At 38.3% G+C, this 20,924-nt stretch overlaps 1 protein-coding gene across 2 annotated transcripts in view; it reads left to right on the top strand.

The window, feature by feature from the left end:
- The window catches only part of LOC143228847 (cubilin-like), a 60,022-nt gene that overhangs the window by 22,549 nt on the left and 16,549 nt on the right, over positions 1-20,924 (top strand). For both annotated transcript variants that reach the window (XM_076460238.1, XM_076460239.1), the window contains exons 7-9: positions 107-358; positions 1,231-1,533; positions 9,488-9,733. In XM_076460238.1, coding sequence (XP_076316353.1) covers positions 107-358; positions 1,231-1,533; positions 9,488-9,733 — 801 coding nt within the window. The remainder of the gene's footprint in view (positions 1-106; positions 359-1,230; positions 1,534-9,487; positions 9,734-20,924) is intronic.

Genomic DNA, 20,924 nt, shown 5'->3' with positions numbered 1-20,924 from the left:
ACTCTAGTCGACATTACTTCTTGTAATAATACTCTTGGGAAGCACCCATCACTCTAAACACCAGAATGACGTAGTGATGACGTTTATCTTCTTTGACTTCCTGTAGTTCTTCCGCCTCCTCCAAGCTGTGACGTGTGCATCGACTCCGTAAAGGGAGAAATTAACAGTTACGGATATCCGAACGTGTACCGAAACAATCTGCAGTGTAAGTACAGTATCGAAGAACACAACGACACCTTCTGCTCGGTAACCTTTAACGTTGTTGATTTTGATGTGGATTACACTCCAAGCTGTATTGGAGATTATCTGGAGTTAGAAGAGCGACGGTATTGTGGGAATGAGCTACGAGGACACTCACGTAAGAAAGCTTATATTATATCTGTCTATCCAATACGGTGCAAAATAATGTATAATGAGGACTTATATTGAAACAATACTAGTATAGATCTAACTGTCGTATTTTCCTCAGTGTTTTATTGCTACAATTACCTATATGATGGTCTGGCGTGGTGGCCAGGTGGTTAAGACACTCGACCCGTAATCTGAAGATCGCGGGTTTGAATCCTCGTCACGCCAAAAATGCTCGCCCTTTCGCCCGTGGGAGCACTATTATGTGACGCTCAATCCCACTATTCGTTGGTAAAAGAGTAGCCCTAGAGTTGGCGGTTGGTGGTGATGGCTAGCTGCCTTCCCTCTAATCTTATACTGCTAAATTAGGGACGGCTAGCGCAGATAGCTCTCGTGTAGCTTTGCGCGAAATTCAAAACGAATCAAATACCAATATGATAACTTCTACAGATTTAGTTTAGTACTGATGTAATTATCTGTATAGTAGTTCTCACAGTTTTGTATTGCTGCAATTATCTGTACGATAATTTCCACAGTTTTGTACTGACAGTACCTCAGTCTGTATTTTTAATTAGCATAGTTTCAAATTGCTACAATAACAGTGGCATATTTAAGTGAGGGCTAGATGGGGCTCAGCCCCAGGACCCATGGTCCTAATGGAGGCCTATTGATAATTTTGTTTTATGTCCTTGGGCTCACACAACCTTAAATCTGTCACTGTGTTAATTCCCACAGCTTTGTATTACTAATACACCGATTTACTTTATAATGTAAGAATATATCAAAACTATTCAAGAAATGTTGTTCAAGATATTTCTGTAGTTGTTTTTTCCAGAATATTTTCACAGGTCATTTACTGGTATAATCCTGTACTTCTTCCAGGCACAGTATCATTCCGCGACAGGAAAAGCATTACGCTTATGTTTCAAACCGACTCCGTTTCTGTTAAAAGAGGGTTCAAAATAAACTTTCAACAGCATCGATGTTCGGGGGTCAGAGCCCCTTTCACCACCGTATCAAACACTCAGAACAATAAGGATCCATCGGAGGTCTCTGACTCATTCAGTCCATTTGAAAGATTTAGAGAAGATCCTGACAGAGAGTTCGAAGTATTTGGATCAGTACCGCCACCTGTAGTACCAGAATCAACTTCACTGCGCGATGCTGCAGAAGGTTTAAGTGAAAGTAAGAGAATAGTATCGTTAAGATTTTAAGTGTATGTATATATATATGTATGTGTAGAAAACAAAAACGGTACAATGAAACTAAAATCCAAATTTATGTCTCCTTTATCGTTCCCCGTTCTCATTCTTAACTTAAGCCAGAGTGGACAATGGCTGTGGTCATATGACCCAAACCCATTGAGAATATTCCATATATCAAATAAAATCCTCATGCCGATGTCAAACTCACCAGAAACTAAGGAGAATCAGTTAAATGTTGAGCATTGTGAGTTCAAGCACTTAACTCTTATTGCCTTTCGTTGGGACCCGGCATGGTTCGAATCCCGGTCGCACCAAACATGCTCGCCCTCCCAGCCGTGGGGCGTTATAATGCGACGGTCAATCCCACTATTCGTTGGTGAAAGAGTAGCCCAAGAGTTGGCGGTGGGTGGTGATGATTAGCTGCCTTTCCTCTAGTCTTACACTGCTAAATTAGAGACGGCTAGCGCAGATAACCCTCGTGTAGCTTTGCGCGAAATTCAAAACAAACAAAACAAATCTTTCGCTGTTCGCAGCCAGTTTTGTGAAAGTACTTAAAAATAACCTTAACGTAGAATTAAACCATCTTAAAATTTATTCAATGTAAAATTTCCAACGTCCACTCTTTTATTATTATTATTATTAGTGGTGTTGAACAGAACTAAAAACTCTTGCCTTAATATTTCTTTATCTTGCGCCCCTAGTGGTGGAAAAATCACAGATAGATCTTTTTGTAGCTTTATGCTTAATAAAAAACAAACAAACTTAATTTTGTAAAAGTTATTCAGTCACAAATTGGGTGAGCTGAGATAAAACCAACCACCTGAAGTTGGTGATTCAACAGAATATTCAAGCTAACTACTTAAACTAAGGATAACCTTGCGTAACTAACGCCCTCTATGCTCTCCACAAGATAGTTTCTGTGAACAAGAGTTCCTGAAGAAATTTTTCAAAATAAAGAATATTAGGGTACAAGATTTTAGTTCTGTTTAACACCACTAATAATTGTTTGTTAGTTGTAAGTCCGCAGACATACCTCTGAGCCATTGGGGGGCCCCCTAATAATTAAAGGAAAGAAAGGAAGTTTTTACATTGTAGAGGTTTTAGGGTGGTTTAATTCTACTTTAGGATTGTACAGGGTGTTCGGAAAGTCACTGTGGAGTTTTGTAATCAGCATTCATTCAGTATATTTCAAGCCAGCAACTGATAGCAGTGTTTAGAAACAAAATAAGAAGGATCCAGGCCTGTATTGATGTCAACTGGGGTCACTTTCAACATTGTTTATAATTGTCATTCACATTTATCTCCTGTATTCCACATTGAAAGATGTCTGTTAATAAATATATAAGTGCACAGTGACTTTCCGAACACCCTGTATATAATTATTAAAATTTCCCAAAACTAGCTAGCTGCAGGCAGTGAAAGACAGATAAAGTTGAGTTGTTGTGGGTTCAAGTGTTCAACTTCCAACTTGTGACTTATTCTCCTCAGTTTCTGGCGAGCTTGTTTCTTTATCAGCGTTTGGATTTTGTCTTATAGATGGAATATTCCCAACGCGTTTGAGTGCTATAACCACAGGCATTGTCCATTGTGACTTAAGTTAAGCATAACAACATGAATAGCAATGGATGAGTTAGTTTGAATTTTGGTTTCATTGTATTGTGATTGTTTTGAACACTTACATATATATATACATACAGGATGGATAAAACTAGACATAACCAAATATCATACCAAATAAACTCTTTACTTAGAGGACAGATGCTCTAAAGTCTCTAATTTTAAGAACAGTTGCAGCAAATAAAGTGTTTGTAGGTTATATGTGATTAAAGAGTCATGTACATTTTTCTTCTCACATCGGAGGAAGAGGGATCTGATGGTTTCATCGAACACCACACTTTGTAAAGAAGGTGTCTTTCAAAAATAGCACCAATTACAACAACTTTATACGTTGCTTAAAAATGCATTCTTCGAAAATGTAATAAATATTTTGAAATCCACCATCTTCAACCATCCAGTTCCTGTTTAGATTGGAAGCCGTTGTGATTTCTATCGCAAATGTTAGGCCTATTGGTTTCTATTACTCCTCAGCTTTTGGTGTATTAACCTTAACTTCTCATTTTACGCTATACATTTATTCTAGTCTTAAACCTAATAAAATAAGTATCAGATCATAATCCGTTTTTATTAATTTTTCAAGTAATTTTAATATTCAGAATACACTGGTACCTCGGATCCCGAACCAATCTGTCGTGGCCCGAACCCCCTAAATAACCCGACTGATGACCCGAACGACCCTTCGACCATTTTGGGCCCATGTCAAGCTTGCCCAAAACATCCCCTAAAATCTGATGTGAACGTTCTCGTTCTTCTTTTTGTTTTTTGTTGTTTTTCTAAATATTCTGATGGGGTCAAAGAAGAATAATGAAAGCAGCAAACCAAAAAGAAAAGTTGTTAGAGCCACAATAGAGGTGAAAAGAGATCTCATATAGTGGTGTTCGCGTGTCTGACCTTGCTACACAGTTTGGTATGGTGAAGTCTACAGTCTGCACCATACTGAAAAATAGAGGTCATCAAAGGAGCTGATGTTGCAAAAGGAGCGACAGTGCTTACGAAACAAAGATCACAAACAATGGAAGAGGTAGATAAACTGTTGTTGATTTGGGTAAACGAAAACCAGTTAGCTGGTGATAGCATTTCTGAGCCCATAATTTGTGAGAAAGCAAAGCAGTTGCATGCTGACCTCCTGAAAAACAACCCTGGAACGAGTGCTGATACAAGTGATGTCTTTAAAGCTAGTAAGGGGTGGTTTGAAAAAGTTAGGAAGAGAAGTGGCATACATAGAGTGGTGATACATGGGGAGGGTGCCAGTTCTAACAAAGACGCTACTTATATATTTGTTAGGGAATTTAAGGACTATGTAGAAGCTGAGGGTTTTATTCTCCAATAAGTGTTCAACTGTGATGAGACAGGCCTCTTTTGGAAGAAAATGCCAAAGAGGACCTACATCACCAAGGAGGAAAATTCACTGCTAGGACACAAGCCAATGAAGGACAGGCTAACTCTATTGTTATGTAGTAATGCAAGTGGGGACTTAAAACTTAAGCCTTTGCTTGTATACCATTCTGAGAACCCGAGAGTTTTTAAGAAAAATAATGTCCTGAAAAGTAAACTAAATATCATGTGGAGGGCTAATAGTAAAGCATGGGTAACCAGGCAATTTTTTATGAAGTGAGTTCATGAAGTGTTTGTCCCAAGTGTAAAGAATTACCTCACGAAAAAACAGTTGCCACTCAAGGCCCTCCTTGTGATAGACAATGCATCTGCTTACCCACCAGGCTTGGAGGACGGGTTGGTGGAGGAGTACAGTTTCATTACGGTGAAGCTCTTGCCCCCTAACACGACTCCTCTCATTCAGCCCATGGACCAGCAGGACATATCGAACTTTAAGAAACTCTACACTAAAGCACTGTTTCAAAGGTGCTTTGAAGTGATCTCTGACACAGAGTTAACGCTCAAAGAGTTCCGGAAAAATCACTTTAATATCCTCCATTGCTTGAGGATCATAGACAAAGCCTGAAGGGAAGTGTCTTTGAGGACCATGAACTCAGCCTGGAAGAAATTGTGGCCAGACTTAGTAGCAGATGGAGACTTTGAAGGCTTTGAGGCTGAGCCTGTTGTCGATGATATTGTCTCACTAGACCAGGGTTGGATGTGAGTGGTGATGATGTGGAGGATATTGTCTCACTAGACCAGGGTTGGATGTGAGTGGTGATGATGTGGAGGATATTGTCTCACTAGACCAGGGTTGGATGTGAGTGGTGATGATGTGTAGAATATTGTCTCACTAGACCAGGGTTGGATGTGAGTGGTGATGATGTGGAGGATATTGTCTCACTAGATCAGGGTTGGATGTGAGTGTTGATGTTGTGGAGGATATTGTCTCACTAGACCAGGATTGGATGTGAGTGGTGATGATGTGGAGGATATTGTCTCACTAGACCAGGGTTGGATGTGAGTGGTGATGATGTGGAGGATATTGTCTCACCAGACCAGGGCTGGATGAGTGGTGATGATGTGGAGGATATTGTCTCACCAGATCAGGCTTGGATGAGTGGTGATGATGTGGAGGATATTGTCTCACCAGACCAGGGTTGGATGTGAGTGGTGATGATGTGGAGGATATTGTCTCACTAGACCAGGGTTGGATGTGAGTGGTGATGATGTGGAGGATATTGTCTCACTATACCAGGGTTGGATGTGAGTGTTGATGTTGTGGAGGATATTTTCTCATTAGACCAGGGTTGGATGTGAGTGGTGATGATGTGGAGGATATTGTCTCACTAGACCAGGGTTGGATATGAGTGGTGATGATGTGGAGGATATTGTCTCACTAGACCAGGGTTGGATGTGGGTGGTGATGATGTGGAGGATATTGTCTCACTATACCAGGGTTGGATGTGAGTGTTGATGTTGTGGAGGATATTGTCTCATTAGACCAGGGTTGGATGTGAGTGGTGATGATGTGGAGGATATTGTCTCACTAGACCAGGGTTGGATGTGAGTGGTGTTGATGTGGAGGATATTGTCTCACTAGACCAGGGTTGGATTTGAGTGGTGATGATGTGGAGGATATTGTCTCATTAGACCAGGGTTGGATGTGAGTGGTGATGATGTGGAGGATATTGTCTCACTAGACCAGGGTTGGATGTGAGTGGTGATGATGTGGAGGATATTGTCTCACTAGACCAGGGTTGGATGTGAGTGATGATGATGTGGAGGATATTGTCTCACTAGACCAGGGTTGGATGTGGGTGGTGATGATGTGGAGGATATTGTCTCACTAGACCAGGGTTGGATGTGAGTGTTGATGGTGTGGAGGATATTGTCTCACTAGACCAGGGTTGGATGTGAGTGGTGATGTTGTGGAGGATATTGTCTCACTAGACCAGGGTTGGATGTGAGTGTTGATGATGTGGAGGATATTGTCTCACTAGACCAGGGTTGGATGTGAGTGGTAATGATGTGGAGGATATTGTCTCACTATACCATGGTTGGATGTGTGTGTTGATGATGTGGAGGATATTGTCTCACTAGACCAGGGTTGGATGTGAGTGGTCTTGATGTGGAGGATATTGTCTCACTAGACCAGGGTTGGATGTGAGTGGTGATGATGTGGAGGATATTGTCTCACTAGACCAGCGTTGGATGTGAGTGGTGATGATGTGGAGGATATTGTCTCACCAGACCAGCGTTGATGTAGTGGTGATGATGTGGAGGATATTGTCTCACCAGACCAGGGTTGGATGTGAGTGGTGATGATGTGGAGGATATTGTCTCACCAGACCAGGATTGATATGAGTGGTGATGATGTGGAGGATATTGTCTCACCAGACCAGGGTGGATGTGAGTGGTGATGATGTGGAGGATATTGTCTCACTAGACCAGGGTTGGATGTGAGTGTTGATGTTGTGGAGGATATTGTTTCATTAGACCAGGGTTGGATGTGAGTGGTGATGATGTGGAGGATATTGTCTCATTAGACCAGGGTTGGATGTGAGTGGTGATGATGTGGAGGATATTGTCTCATTAGACCAGGGTTGGATGTGAGTGGTGATGATGTGGAGGATATTGTCTCACTAGACCAGGGTTGGATGTGAGTGGTGATGTTGTGAAGGATATTGTCTCATTAGACCAGGGTTGGATGTGAGTGGTGTTGATGTGGAGGATATTGTCTCACTAGACCAGGGTTGGATGTGAGTGGTGATGATGTGGAGGATATTGTCTCACTAGACCAGGGTTGGATGTGAGTGTTGATGTTGTGAAGGATATTGTCTCACTAGACCAGGGTTGGATGTGAGTGGTGATGATGTGTAAAATATTGTCTCACTAGACCAGGGTTGGATGTGAGTGGTGATGATGTGTAAAATATTGTCTCACTAGACCAGGGTTGGATGTGAGTGGTGATGATGTGGAGGAGTTGGTGGAAGACCACAACACTGAGCTCACCATGGAAGAACTCCAAGACCTTCAGAATGAGCAGCAACAGAAGGCAACTGAGAAAGTGTCTTCAGATGAGGAGGGAGGATGTTCCTAGTTTACTAATCAAAGAAATGTGTGGAAAATGGGGAGAGTTACAAAGTTTTGTGGAAAAATTTCACCCTGACAAAGCTGTAGCAAATCGCAGCACAAACCTTTTCAATGACAATGTCATGTCTAACTTCAAAAACATTTTAAAATGCAGGCAGAAACAAACCTCATTAGACAAGTTTTTAGTGAGAAATAGGTCCAGTCAGTCTCAAGCAGGTTGTAGCAGTGCAAAGAGATAGAAAAGAGAAAGAACCCCAGAAGGAGAATTACCTGACGTTTTTATGGAAGGTGACTCCCGTTACAAACAATAATAACCCTCCTACTCTCCATGTTCCTCACCACCTTTCACTTACGCCATCAGCTCTCCTCAGCACAGGTAAAATGCAGTTAAATTTTCATTTATTGTTTTTTATTGTGTTTATAGTTTTTGTGGTTTACTTTATGCATGTAAGTATTATTATACAGGTATAAATAAACAATATTTTTACTTAAAATGCTTCATAATGCGTAATGTTTGGAGGTCTGTAACGGATTAATTTAATTTACAGTATTTCTTATGGGAAAAACTGATTCGGTTTTCGAACAGCCTTCTGGAACGGATTAAGTTCGAGAACCGAGGTACCATTGTACTTGCTTTGGTATTTTTACATTATACAAACCCCTGCAATTTTAATAACTGTTAAATATATTAATATATTTTTAAAAACTTGTTTCTTAATTTCGCGCAAAGCTACATGAAGACTATCTGCGCTAGCTAGCCGACCCTAATTCAGCAGTGTAAGACAAAAGGGAAGGCAGCTAGTCAGCACCAATTACCGCCAACTCTTGGGCTACTCTGTTACCAACAAATTATGGGATTGACCCCCACGGATGAAAGGGCGAGCATGTTTGGTGTGACAGGGATTCAAACCTGCGATTCGCAGATTGCAAGTCGAGCGTCCTGACTACCTGGTCTTAAAAATATATAAATATGCATTTATTCATGTGGTGAATGTTTATAATACATTTATAAAATATATTAGTAAGCATTTGTAGTAGTATGAAAAGTGTCTTTTCTTTGTTGTAACGGATAGGACTTTGTTTAACATTAATGGTTATTGAAATTTCTGACCTAAAGGATGCGTGTGTACAAACTTTCACGTGACTACTTCGAAGTCAGACTGATACTTAAATTTGTTATCTCTGTTTTCAACCAACAATGCTTCATCGCGGCCCGGCACATGACTGTTACAACAGCGTTTCTCAATCGTTCGGCCCGGCATGGCCAGATGGTTCAGGCACTCGACTCGTAATCCGAGGGTCGCGGGTTTGCATCCCAGTCGCGCTAAACATCCTCGCCCTTTCATACGTGGAGTCTTATAATGTAATGGTCAATCCCATTATTCGTTGTTAAAAGAGTAGCCCAAGAGTTGTCGATGGGTGGTGATGACTAGCTGCCTTCCTTCTAGTCTTACACTGCTAAATTAGGGACGTCTAGCACAGATAGCCCTCGAGTAGCTTTGTGCGAAATTCCAAAACAAACAAACAAAAGACTAGAGGGAAGGAAGCTAGTCATCACCACCCACCGCCAACTCTTGGGCTACTCTTTTACCAACGAATAGTAGGATTAACCATTACATTAGAACGCCCCCACGGCTGAAAGGGCGAGTATGTTTGGTGCGACCAGGATTCGAACCCGTGACCCTCAGATTGCGAGTCGAACGCCTTAACCCACCTGGCCATGCTGGGTCGAGGAATGGTGCAATAAGTACTGTTTACTTCTGTCGCGATACATCTGGTATTAACATGGTTTTCGTTACATCGATAACAGCTTTAAATAAAAGCTCTTTTTTTCTTTTTTTTTCCAGTAAAACCTACTGGACCATGTGTTTATGTGTTTGCTGAATATGACTTCATCATTCAGAGCAAGAACTATCCAGATAACTATGAAAATAATCTCGACTGCCAATATGTTATCAGACGCCAGGGCAACGTCTGTAGGCTAGAGCTGATTTTTGTATCGTTCGAAGTGGAATCCAGCAGGAACTGTGAATATGATTACTTGGAGATAGATGGAGAGAAACTCTGTGGATCCTTACCAGCTGATTTGATCCGTAAGTCAATGAAGACGTGGATCTGTACTAGAAATTCTGGTTCATTAGTAAATGAGCATGCTAGCAAAATGTGGATCTTTACTAATAACTTCGTTAGTGAGTGAGCTTGCTAGCAAGATGTGGATCTTTACTAATAACTTCGTTAGTAAGTGAGCTTGCTAGCAAGATGTGGATCTTTACTAATAACTTCGTTAGTAAGTGAGCTTGCTAGCAAGATGTGGATCTTTACTAATAACTTCGTTAGTAAGTGAGCATGCTAGTAAGATGTGGATCTTTACTAATAACTTCGTTAGTAAGTGAGCTTGCTAGCAAGATGTGGATCTTTACTAATAACTTCGTTAGTAAGTGAGCTTGCTAGCAAAATGTGGATCTTTACTAATAACTTCGTTAGTAATTGAGCTTGCTAGCAAGATGTGGATCTTTACTAATAACTTCGTTAGTAAGTGAGCTTGCTAGCAAGATGTGGATCTTTACTAATAACTTCGTTAGTAAGTGAGCTTACTTGCAAGATGTGGATCTTTACTAATAACTTCGTTAGTAGGTGAGCATGCTAGCAAGATGTGGATCTTTACTAATAACTTCGTTAGTAAGTGAGCTTGCTAGCAAGATGTGGATCTTTACTAATAACTTCGTTAGTAAGTGAGCTTACTAGCAAGATGTGGATCTTTACTAATAACTTCGTTAGTAAGTGAGCTTACTAGCAAGATGTCGATCTTTACTAATAACTTCGTTAGTAAGTGAGCTTACCAGCAAGATGTGGATCTTTACTAATAACTTCGTTAGTAAGTGAGCTTGCTAGCAAGATGTGGATCTTTACTAATAACTTCGTTAGTAAGTGAGCTTACTAGCAAGATGTCGATCTTTACTAATAACTTCGTTAGTAAGTGAGCTTACCAGCAAGATGTGGATCTTTACTAATAACTTCGTTAGTAAGTGAGCTTGCTAGCAAAATATGGATCTTTACTAATAACTTCGTTAGTAAGTGAGCTTGCTAGCAAAATATGGATCTTTACTAATAACTTCGTTAGTAAGTGAGCATGCTAGCAAAATATGGATCTTTACTAATAACTTCGTTAGTAAGTGAGCTTGCTAGCAAGATGTCGATCTTTACTAATAACTTCGTTAGTAAGTGGGCTTGCTAGCAACATGTGGATCTTTACTAATAACTTCGTTAGTAAGTGAGCTTACTAGCAAGATGTCGATCTTTACTAATAACTTCGTTAGTAAGTGAGCTTACTAGCAAGATGTCGATCTTTACTAATAACTTCGTTAGTAAGTGGGCTTGCTAGCAACATGTGGATCTTTACTAATAACTTCGTTAGTAAGTGAGCTTACTAGCAAGATGTGGATCTGTACTAATAACTTCGTTAGTAAGTGAGCTTGCTAGCAAGATGTCGATCTTTACTAATAACTTCGTTAGTAAGTGAGCTTGCTAGCAAGATGTGGATCTTTACTAATAACTTCGTTAGTAAGTGAGCTTACTTGCAAGATGTGGATCTTTACTAATAACTTCGTTAGTAAGTGGGCTTGCTAGCAACATGTGGATCTTTACTAATAACTTCGTTAGTAAGTGAGCTTACTAGCAAGATGTGGATCTGTACTAATAACTTCGTTAGTAAGTGAGCTTACTAGCAAGATGTGGATCTGTACTAATAACTTCGTTAGTAAGTGAGCTTGCTAGCAAGATGTGGATCTTTACTAATAACTTCGTTAGTAAGTGAGCTTACTTGCAAGATGTGGATCTTTACTAATAACTTCGTTAGTAAGTGAGCTTGCTAGCAAAATGTGGATCTTTACTAATAACTTCGTTAGTAAGTGAGCTTGCTAGCAAGATGTCGATCTTTACTAATAACTTCGTTAGTAAGTGAGCTTACTAGCAAGATGTGGATCTTTACTAATAACTTCGTTAGTAAGTGAGCTTGCTAGCAAAATGTGGATCTTTACTAATAACTTCGTTAGTAAGTGAGCATGCTAGCAAGATGTGGATCTTTACTAATAACTTCGTTAGTAAGTGAGCTTGCTAGCAAGATGTGGATCTTTACTAACAACTTCGTTGGTAAGTGAGCATGCTAGCAAGATGTGAATCTTTACTAATAACTTTGTTTGTTAGTAAGTGAGCTTGCTAGCAAGATGTGGATCTTTACTAATAACTTTGTTTGTTAGTAAGTGAGCTTGCTAGCAAGATGTGAATCTTTACTAATAACTTTGTTTGTTAGTAAGTGAGCTTGCTAGCAAGATGTCGATCTTTACTAATAACTTCGTTAGTAAGTGAGCTTACTAGCAAAATGTGGATCTTTACTAATAACTTCGTTAGTAAGTGAGCTTGCTAGCAAGATGTGGATCTTTACTAACAACTTCGTTGGTAAGTGAGCATGCTAGCAAGATGTGAATCTTTACTAATAACTTTGTTTGTTAGTAAGTGAGCTTGCTAGCAAGATGTCGATCTTTACTAATAACTTCGTTAGTAAGTGAGCTTACTAGCAAAATGTGGATCTTTACTAATAACTTCGTTAGTAAGTGAGCTTGCTAGCAAGATGTGGATCTTTACTAACAACTTCGTTGGTAAGTGAGCATGCTAGCAAGATGTGAATCTTTACTAATAACTTTGTTTGTTAGTAAGTGAGCTTGCTAGCAAGATGTGGATCTTTACTAATAACTTTGTTTGTTAGTAAGTGAGCTTGCTAGCAAGATGTGAATCTTTACTAATAACTTTGTTTGTTAGTAAGTGAGCTTGCTAGCAAGATGTCGATCTTTACTAATAACTTCGTTAGTAAGTGAGCTTACTAGCAAAATGTGGATCTTTACTAATAACTTCGTTAGTAAGTGAGCTTGCTAGCAAGATGTGGATCTTTACTAATAACTTCGTTAGTAAGTGAGCTTGCTAGCAAGATGTGGATCTTTACTAATAACTTTGTTTGTTAGTAAGTGAGCATGCTAGCAAGATGTGGATCTTTACTAATAACTTTGTTTGTTAGTAAGTGAGCTTGCTAGCAAGATGTGGATCTTTACTAATAACTTCGTTGGTAAGTGAGCTTACTAGCAAGATGTGGATCTTTACTAATAACTTCGTTAGTAAGTGAGCTTGCTAGCAAGATGTGGATCTTTACTAATAACATCGTTAGTAAGTGAGCTTGCTAGCAAGATGTGGATCTTTACTAACAACTTCGTTGGTAAGTGAGCATGCTAGCAAGATGTGAATCTTTACTAATAACTTTGTTTGTTAGTAAGTGAGCTTGCTAGCAAGATGTGGATCTTTACTAATAACTTCGTTAGTAAGTGAACTTGCTAGCAAGATGTGGATCTTTACTAATAACTTCGTTAGTAAGTGGGCTTGCTAGCAAGATGTGGATCTTTACTAATAACTTCGTTAGTAAGTGAGCTTGCTAGCAAGATGTGGATCTTTACTAATACCTTCGTTAGTAAGTGAGCTTGCTAGCAAGATGTGGATCTTTACTAATAACTTCGTTAGTAAGTGAGCATGCAAGCAAAATGTGGATCTTTACTAATAACTTCGTTAGTAAGTGAGCTTACTTGCAAGATGTGGATCTTTACTAATAACTTCGTTAGTAAGTGAGCATGCTAGCAAGATGTGGATCTTTACTAATAACTTCGTTAGTAAGTGAGCTTACTAGCAAGATGTGGATCTTTACTAATAACTTCGTTAGTAACTGAGCTTACTAGCAAGATGTGGATCTTTACTAATAACTTTGTTTGTTAGTAAGAGAGCTTGCTAGCAAGATGTGGATCTTTACTAATAACTTTGTTTGTTAGTAAGAGAGCTTGCTAGCAAGATGTGGATCTTTACTAACAACTTCGTTGGTAAGTGAGCATGCTAGCAAGATGTGGATCTTTACTAATAACTTTGTTTGTTAGTAAGTGAGCTTGCTAGCAAGATGTGGATCTTTACTAATAACTTTGTTTGTTAGTAAGTGAGCTTACTAGCAAGATGTGGATCTTTACTAATAACTTCGTTAGTAACTGAGCTTACTAGCAAGATGTGGATCTTTACTAATAACTTCGTTAGTAAGTGAGCTTGCTAGCAAGATGTGGATCTTTACTAATAACTTCGTTAGTAAGTGAGCTTGCTAGCAAGATGTGGATCTTTACTAATAACTTCGTTAGTAAGTGAGCTTGCGAGCAAGATGCGGATCTTTACTAATAACTTCGTTAGTAAGTGAGCTTGCTAGCAAGATGTGGATCTTTACTAATAACTTCGTTGGTAAGTGAGCTTGCTAGCAACATGTGGATCTTTACTAATAACTTCGTTAGTAAGTGAGCTTGCTAGCAAGATGTGGATCTTTACTAATAACTTCGTTAGTAAGTGAGCCTGCTAGCAAGATGTGGATCTTTACTAATAACTTCGTTAGTAAGTGAGCTTACTAGCAAGATGTGGATCTTTACTAAGAACTTCGTTAGTAAGTGAACTTGCTAGCAAGATGTGGATCTTTACTAATAACTTCGTTAGTAAGTGGGCTTGCTAGCAAGATGTGGATCTTTACTAATAACTTCGTTAGTAAGTGAGCTTGCTAGCAAGATGTGGATCTTTACTAATACCTTCGTTAGTAAGTGAGCTTGCTAGCAAGATGTGGATCTTTACTAATAACTTCGTTAGTAAGTGAGCTTACTTGCAAGATGTGGATCTTTACTAATAACTTCGTTAGTAAGTGAGCATGCTAACAAGATGTGGATCTTTACTAATAACTTCGTTAGTAACTGAGCTTACTTGCAAGATGTGGATCTTTACTAATAACTTCGTTAGTAAGTGAGCATGCTAGCAAGATGTGGATCTTTACTAATAACTTTGTTTGTTAGTAAGTGAGCTTGCTAGCAAGATGTGGATCTTTACTAATAACTTTGTTTGTTAGTAAGAGAGCTTGCTAGCAAGATGTGGATCTTTACTAATAACTTCGTTAGTAAGTGAGCTTGCTAGCAAGATGTGGATCTTTACTAACAACTTCGTTGGTAAGTGAGCATGCTAGCAAGATGTGGATCTTTACTAATAACTTTGTTTGTTAGTAAGTGAGCTTGCTAGCAAGATGTGGATCTTTACTAATAACATCGTTAGTAAGTGAGCTTGCTAGCAAGATGTGGATCTTTACTAACAACTTCGTTGGTAAGTGAGCATGCTAGCAAGATGTGGATCTTTACTAATAACTTTGTTTGTTAGTAAGTGAGCTTGCTAGCAAGATGTGGATCTTTACTAATAACTTCGTTAGTAAGTGAACTTGCTAGCAAGATGTGGATCTTTACTAATAACTTCGTTAGTAAGTGGGCTTGCTAGCAAGATGTGGATCTTTACTAATAACTTCGTTAGTAAGTGAGCTTGCTAGCAAGATGTGGATCTTTACTAATACCTTCGTTAGTAAGTGAGCTTGCTAGCAAGATGTGGATCTTTACTAATAACTTCGTTAGTAAGTGAGCATGCAAGCAAAATGTGGATCTTTACTAATAACTTCGTTAGTAAGTGAGCTTACTTGCAAGATGTGGATCTTTACTAATAACTTCGTTAGTAAGTGAGCATGCTAGCAAGATGTGGATCTTTACTAATAACTTCGTTAGTAAGTGAGCTTACTAGCAAGATGTGGATCTTTACTAATAACTTTGTTTGTTAGTAAGAGAGCTTGCTAGCAAGATGTGGATCTTTACTAATAACTTTGTTTGTTAGTAAGAGAGCTTGCTAGCAAGATGTGGATCTTTACTAACAACTTCGTTGGTAAGTGAGCATGCTAGCAAGATGTGGATCTTTACTAATAACTTTGTTTGTTAGTAAGTGAGCTTGCTAGCAAGATGTGGATCTTTACTAATAACTTTGTTTGTTAGTAAGTGAGCTTACTAGCAAGATGTGGATCTTTACTAATAACTTCGTTAGTAACTGAGCTTACTAGCAAGATGTGGATCTTTACTAATAACTTCGTTAGTAAGTGAGCTTGCTAGCAAGATGTGGATCTTTACTAATAACTTCGTTAGTAAGTGAGCTTGCGAGCAAGATGTGGATCTTTACTAATAACTTCGTTAGTAAGTGAGCTTGCTAGCAAGATGTGGATCTTTACTAATAACTTCGTTGGTAAGTGAGCTTGCTAGCAACATGTGGATCTTTACTAATAACTTCGTTAGTAAGTGAGCTTGCTAGCAAGATGTGGATCTTTACTAATAACTTCGTTAGTAAGTGAGCTTGCTAGCAAGATGTGGATCTTTACTAATAACTTCGTTAGTAAGTGAGCTTGCTAGCAAGATGTGGATCTTTACTAATAACTTCGTTAGTAAGTGAGCTTGCTAGCAAGATGTGGATCTTTACTAATAACTTCGTTGGTAAGTGAGCTTGCTAGCAAAATGTGGATCTTTACTAATAACTTTGTTTGTTAGTAAGTGAGCTTACTAGCAAGATGTGGATCTTTACTAATAACTTCGTTAGTAAGTGAGCTTGCTAGCAAGATGTGGATCTTTACTAATAACTTCGTTAGTAAGTGAGCATGCTAGCAAAATGTGGATCTTTACTAATAACTTCCTTAGTAAGTGAGCTTACTTGCAAGATGTGGATCTTTACTAATAACTTCGTTAGTAAGTGAGCATGCTAGCAAGATGTGGATCTTTACTAATAACTTCGTTAGTAAGTGAGCATGCTAGCAAGATGTGGATCTTTACTAATAACTTTGTTTGTTAGTAAGTGAGCTTGCTAGCAAAATGTGGATCTTTACTAATAACTTCGTCAGTAAGTGAGCTTACTAGCAAGATGTGGATCTTTACTAATAACTTCGTTAGTAAGTGAGCTTGCTAGCAAGATGTGGATCTTTACTAATAACTTTGTTTGTTAGTAAGTGAGCTTCCTAGCAAGATGTAGATCTTTACTAATAACTTCGTTAGTAAGTGAACTTGCTAGCAAGATGTGGATCATTACTAATAACTTCGTTAGTAAGTGGGCTTGCTAGCAAGATGTGGATCTTTACTAATAACTTCGTTAGTAAGTGAGCTTGCTATCAAGATGTGGATCTTTACTAATACCTTCGTTAGTAAGTGAGCTTGCTAGCAAGATGTGGATCTTTACTACTAACTTCGTTAGTAAGTGAGCTTACTTGCAAGATGTGGATCTTTACTAATAACTTCGTTAGTAAGTGAGCATGCTAGCAAGATGTGGATCTTTACTAATAACTTCGTTAGTAAGTGAGCTTACTAGCAAGATGTGGATCTTTACTAATAACTTTGTTTGTTAGTAAGAGAGCTTACTTGCAAGATGTGGATCTTTACTAATAACTTCGTTAGTAAGTGAGCATGCTAGCAAGATGTGGATCTTTACTAATAAATTTGTTTGTTAGTGAGTGAGCTTGCTAGCAAAATGTGGATCTTTACTAATAACTTTGTTTGTTAGTAAGTGAGCTTGCTAGCAAGATGTGGATCTTTACTAATAACTTTGTTTGTTAGTAAGAGAGCTTGCTAGCAAGATGTGGATCTTTACTAATAACTTCGTTGGTAAGTGAGCATGCTAGCAAGATGTGGATCTTTACTAATAACTTTGTTTGTTAGCAAGTGAGCTTGCTAGCAAGATGTGGATCTTTACTAATAACTTCGTTAGTAAGTGAGCTTACTAGCAAGATGTGGATCTTTACTAATAACTTCGTTAGTAAGTGAGCTTGCTAGCAAGATGTGGATCTTTACTAATAACTTCGTTAGTAAGTGAGCTTGGTAGCAAGATGTGGATCTTTACTAATAACTTCGTTAGTAAGTGAGCTTGATAGCAAGATGTGGATCTTTACTAATAACTTCGTTAGTAAGTGAGCTTGCTAGCAAGATGTGGATCTTTACTAATAACTTCGTTGGTAAGTGAGCTTGCTAGCAAAATGTGGATCTTTACTAATAACTTCGTTAGTAAGTGAGCTTGCTAGCAAGATGTGGATCTTTACTAATAACTTCGTTGGTAAGTGAGCTTGCTAGCAAAATGTGGATCTTTACTAATAACTTTGTTTGTTAGTAAGTGAGCTTGCTAGCAAGATGTGGATCTTTACTAATAACTTCGTTAGTAAGTGAGCTTGCTAGCAAAATGTGGATCTTTACTAATAACTTCGTTAGTAAGTGAGCTTGCTAGCAAGATGTGGATCTTTACTAATAACTTCGTTAGTAAGTGAGCTTGCTAGCAAGATGTGGATCTTTACTAATAACTTCGTTAGTAAGTGAGCTTGCTAGCAAGATGTGGATCTTTACTAATAACTTCGTTAGTAAGTGAGCTTGCTAGCAAGATGTGGATCTTTACTAATAACTTCGTTAGTAAGTGAGCTTACTAGCAAGATGTGGATCTTTACTAATAACTTCGTTAGTAATTGAGCTTGCTAGCAAGATGTGGATCTTTACTAATAACTTCGTTAGTAAGTGAGCTTGCTAGCAAGATGTGGATCTTTACTAATAACTTCGTTAGTAAGTGAGCTTACTTGCAAGATGTGGATCTTTACTAATAACTTCGTTAGTAGGTGAGCATGCTAGCAAGATGTGGATCTTTACTAATAACTTCGTTAGTAAGTGAGCTTACTAGCAAGATGTGGATCTTTACTAATAACTTCGTTAGTAAGTGAGCTTGCTAGCAAGATGTGGATCTTTACTAATAACTTCGTTAGTAAGTGAGCTTGCTAGCAAGATGTGGATCTTTACTAATAACTTCGTTAGTAAGTGAGCTTGCTAGCAAGATGTGGATCTTTACTAATAACTTCGTTAGTAAGTGAGCTTGCTAGCAAGATGTGGATCTTTACTAATAACTTCGTTAGTAAGTGAGCTTACTTGCAAGATGTGGATCTTTACTAATAACTTCGTTAGTAAGTGAGCTTGCTAGCAAGATGTGGATCTTTACTAATAACTTCGTTAGTAAGTGAGCATGCTAGCAAGATGTGGATCTTTACTAATAACTTCGTTCGTAAGTGAGCTTGCTAGCAAGATGTGGATCTTTACTAATAACTTCGTTAGTAAGTGAGCTTACTTGCAAGATGTGGATCTTTACTAATAACTTCGTTAGTAAGTGAGCTTGCTAGCAAGATGTGGATCTTTACTAATAACTTCGTTAGTAAGTGAGCTTACTTGCAAGATGTGGATCTTTACTAATAACTTCGTTTGTAGGTGAGCATGCTAGCAAGATGTGGATCTTTACTAATAACTTCGTTAGTAAGTGAGCTTACTAGCAAGATGTGGATCTTTACTAATAACTTCGTTAGTAACTGAGCTTACTAGCAAGATGTGGATCTTTACTAATAACTTCGTTAGTAAGTGAGCATGCTAGCAAGATGTGGATCTTTACTAATAACTTCGTTAGTAAGTGAGCTTACTTGCAAGATGTGGATCTTTACTAATAACTTCGTTCGTAAGTGAGCTTGCTAGCAAGATGTGGATCTTTACTAATAACTTCGTTAGTAAGTGAGCTTACTTGCAAGATGTGGATCTTTACTAATAACTTCGTTAGTAAGTGAGCTTGCTAGCAAGATGTGGATCTTTACTAATAACTTCGTTAGTAAGTGAGCTTACTTGCAAGATGTGGATCTTTACTAATAACTTCGTTAGTAGGTGAGCATGCTAGCAAGATGTGGATCTTTACTAATAACTTCGTTAGTAAGTGAGCTTACTAGCAAGATGTGGATCTTTACTAATAACTTCGTTAGTAACTGAGCTTACTAGCAAGATGTGGATCTTTACTAATAACTTCGTTAGTAAGTGAGCATGCTAGCAAGATGTGGATCTTTACTAATAACTTCGTTAGTAAGTGAGCATGCTAGCAAGATGTGGATCTTTACTAATAACTTTGTTTGTTAGTAAGTGAGTTTGCTAGCAAAATGTGGATCTTTACTAATAACTTTGTTTGTTAGTAAGAGAGCTTGCTAGCAAGATGTGGATCTTTACTAATAACTTCGTTAGTAAGTGAGCTTGCTAGCAAGATGTGGATCTTTACTAATAACTTCGTTGGTAAGTGAGCATGCTAGCAAGATGTGGATCTTTACTAAAAATTCTGGTTCATTAGTAAGTGAGCATGTTAGTAAGATGTGAATTCTCACTAGAAAATTAGGTTAATTACTAAGTGAGCATGTTAGTAAGATGTGAATTCTCACTAGAAAATTAGGTTAATTAGTAAGCGAGCAAGCTAGCAGGATATGAATGTTTACTTGCAAGATATGGGTTCTTAGAGGTACATTTGGTTCGAAGGCATGTGAACGCGGTCGTAAGATAAAGCTCTTTTTCAGCGGATCTGATTTGCAATTACATGAAGGTAATCGTAAGATGCAAACTCTTACCGAGAAACTGATGGGCAAGTACCTGGTTGTCACGGTCACGCTGATATTTGTTGTTGTATACAATGTTGCACAATGGGTCTTTTTTTTCCTGTTCCCACCGTGAGTATCGAAACTTGGATTTTAACTTTAGCAATACCATTGAGCAATATCAAGAAATTGTATTATAACGATTGTCACATGAACAATCTTTTACTTCTAATAAGTAAAACGTTAAAAATAGGTGGTATGTTACCTATTGCTTATAACGGTATTACCTTTTAAAAATGCATTCGTGGTTTTCAGGTCTTACAAAATTTTAATTTCAAAATCAGCATTCATGAAAAACTATGTAATTCTCAACATCTCGAATCTTCAATTTTATATTTCTTTAGGGTGTATACATACACACACACATACGCGCATTAAAATAGGCATTTGGTAATTCGAACACTCGCACTATTCACGCATAAAGGTAAAAGCTCAGTTGCTATACCCCCCCCCCCCGAGCCTCAAATATATCCCTCAATAATTTTGGAGAAAAAAAGAACCAGTCGACAGTGCCCTCCGCCTCAAAGGTTTGGATTGGATTGACTTTTATTCATTTCAAGGTACACAGTTAGGCCTAATTTAATTCATCAAACAGATCATCTGATTTTTCTAATAATGCTCTCGACATGACTACTAAGATATAGTAACTACCCGTAAATTAATATGTTTGCTTGTTTGGTTGACAGTGCCCTCTGCCTCAAAGATTTGGATTGGATTAACTGTTATTCATTTTAAGGTACACAGTTAGGCCTAATTTAATTCATCAAACAGATAATCCGAATTTTCTAATACTTAATTAAGATGTCGCCATGACTACTAAGATATAGTAACTACCCGTAAATTAATATGTTTGTTTGTTTGTTTGACACTGCCCTCTGCCTCAAAGATTTGGATTGGATTAACTGTTA

The sequence above is a fragment of the Tachypleus tridentatus genome, chromosome 10 (assembly GCF_004210375.1).
Source record: "Tachypleus tridentatus isolate NWPU-2018 chromosome 10, ASM421037v1, whole genome shotgun sequence".
Lineage (NCBI taxonomy): Eukaryota > Metazoa > Arthropoda > Merostomata > Xiphosura > Limulidae > Tachypleus > Tachypleus tridentatus.
The sequence above is the reverse complement of the archived record's forward strand: the minus strand, read 5'-3'. Positions and strand labels throughout refer to the sequence as shown.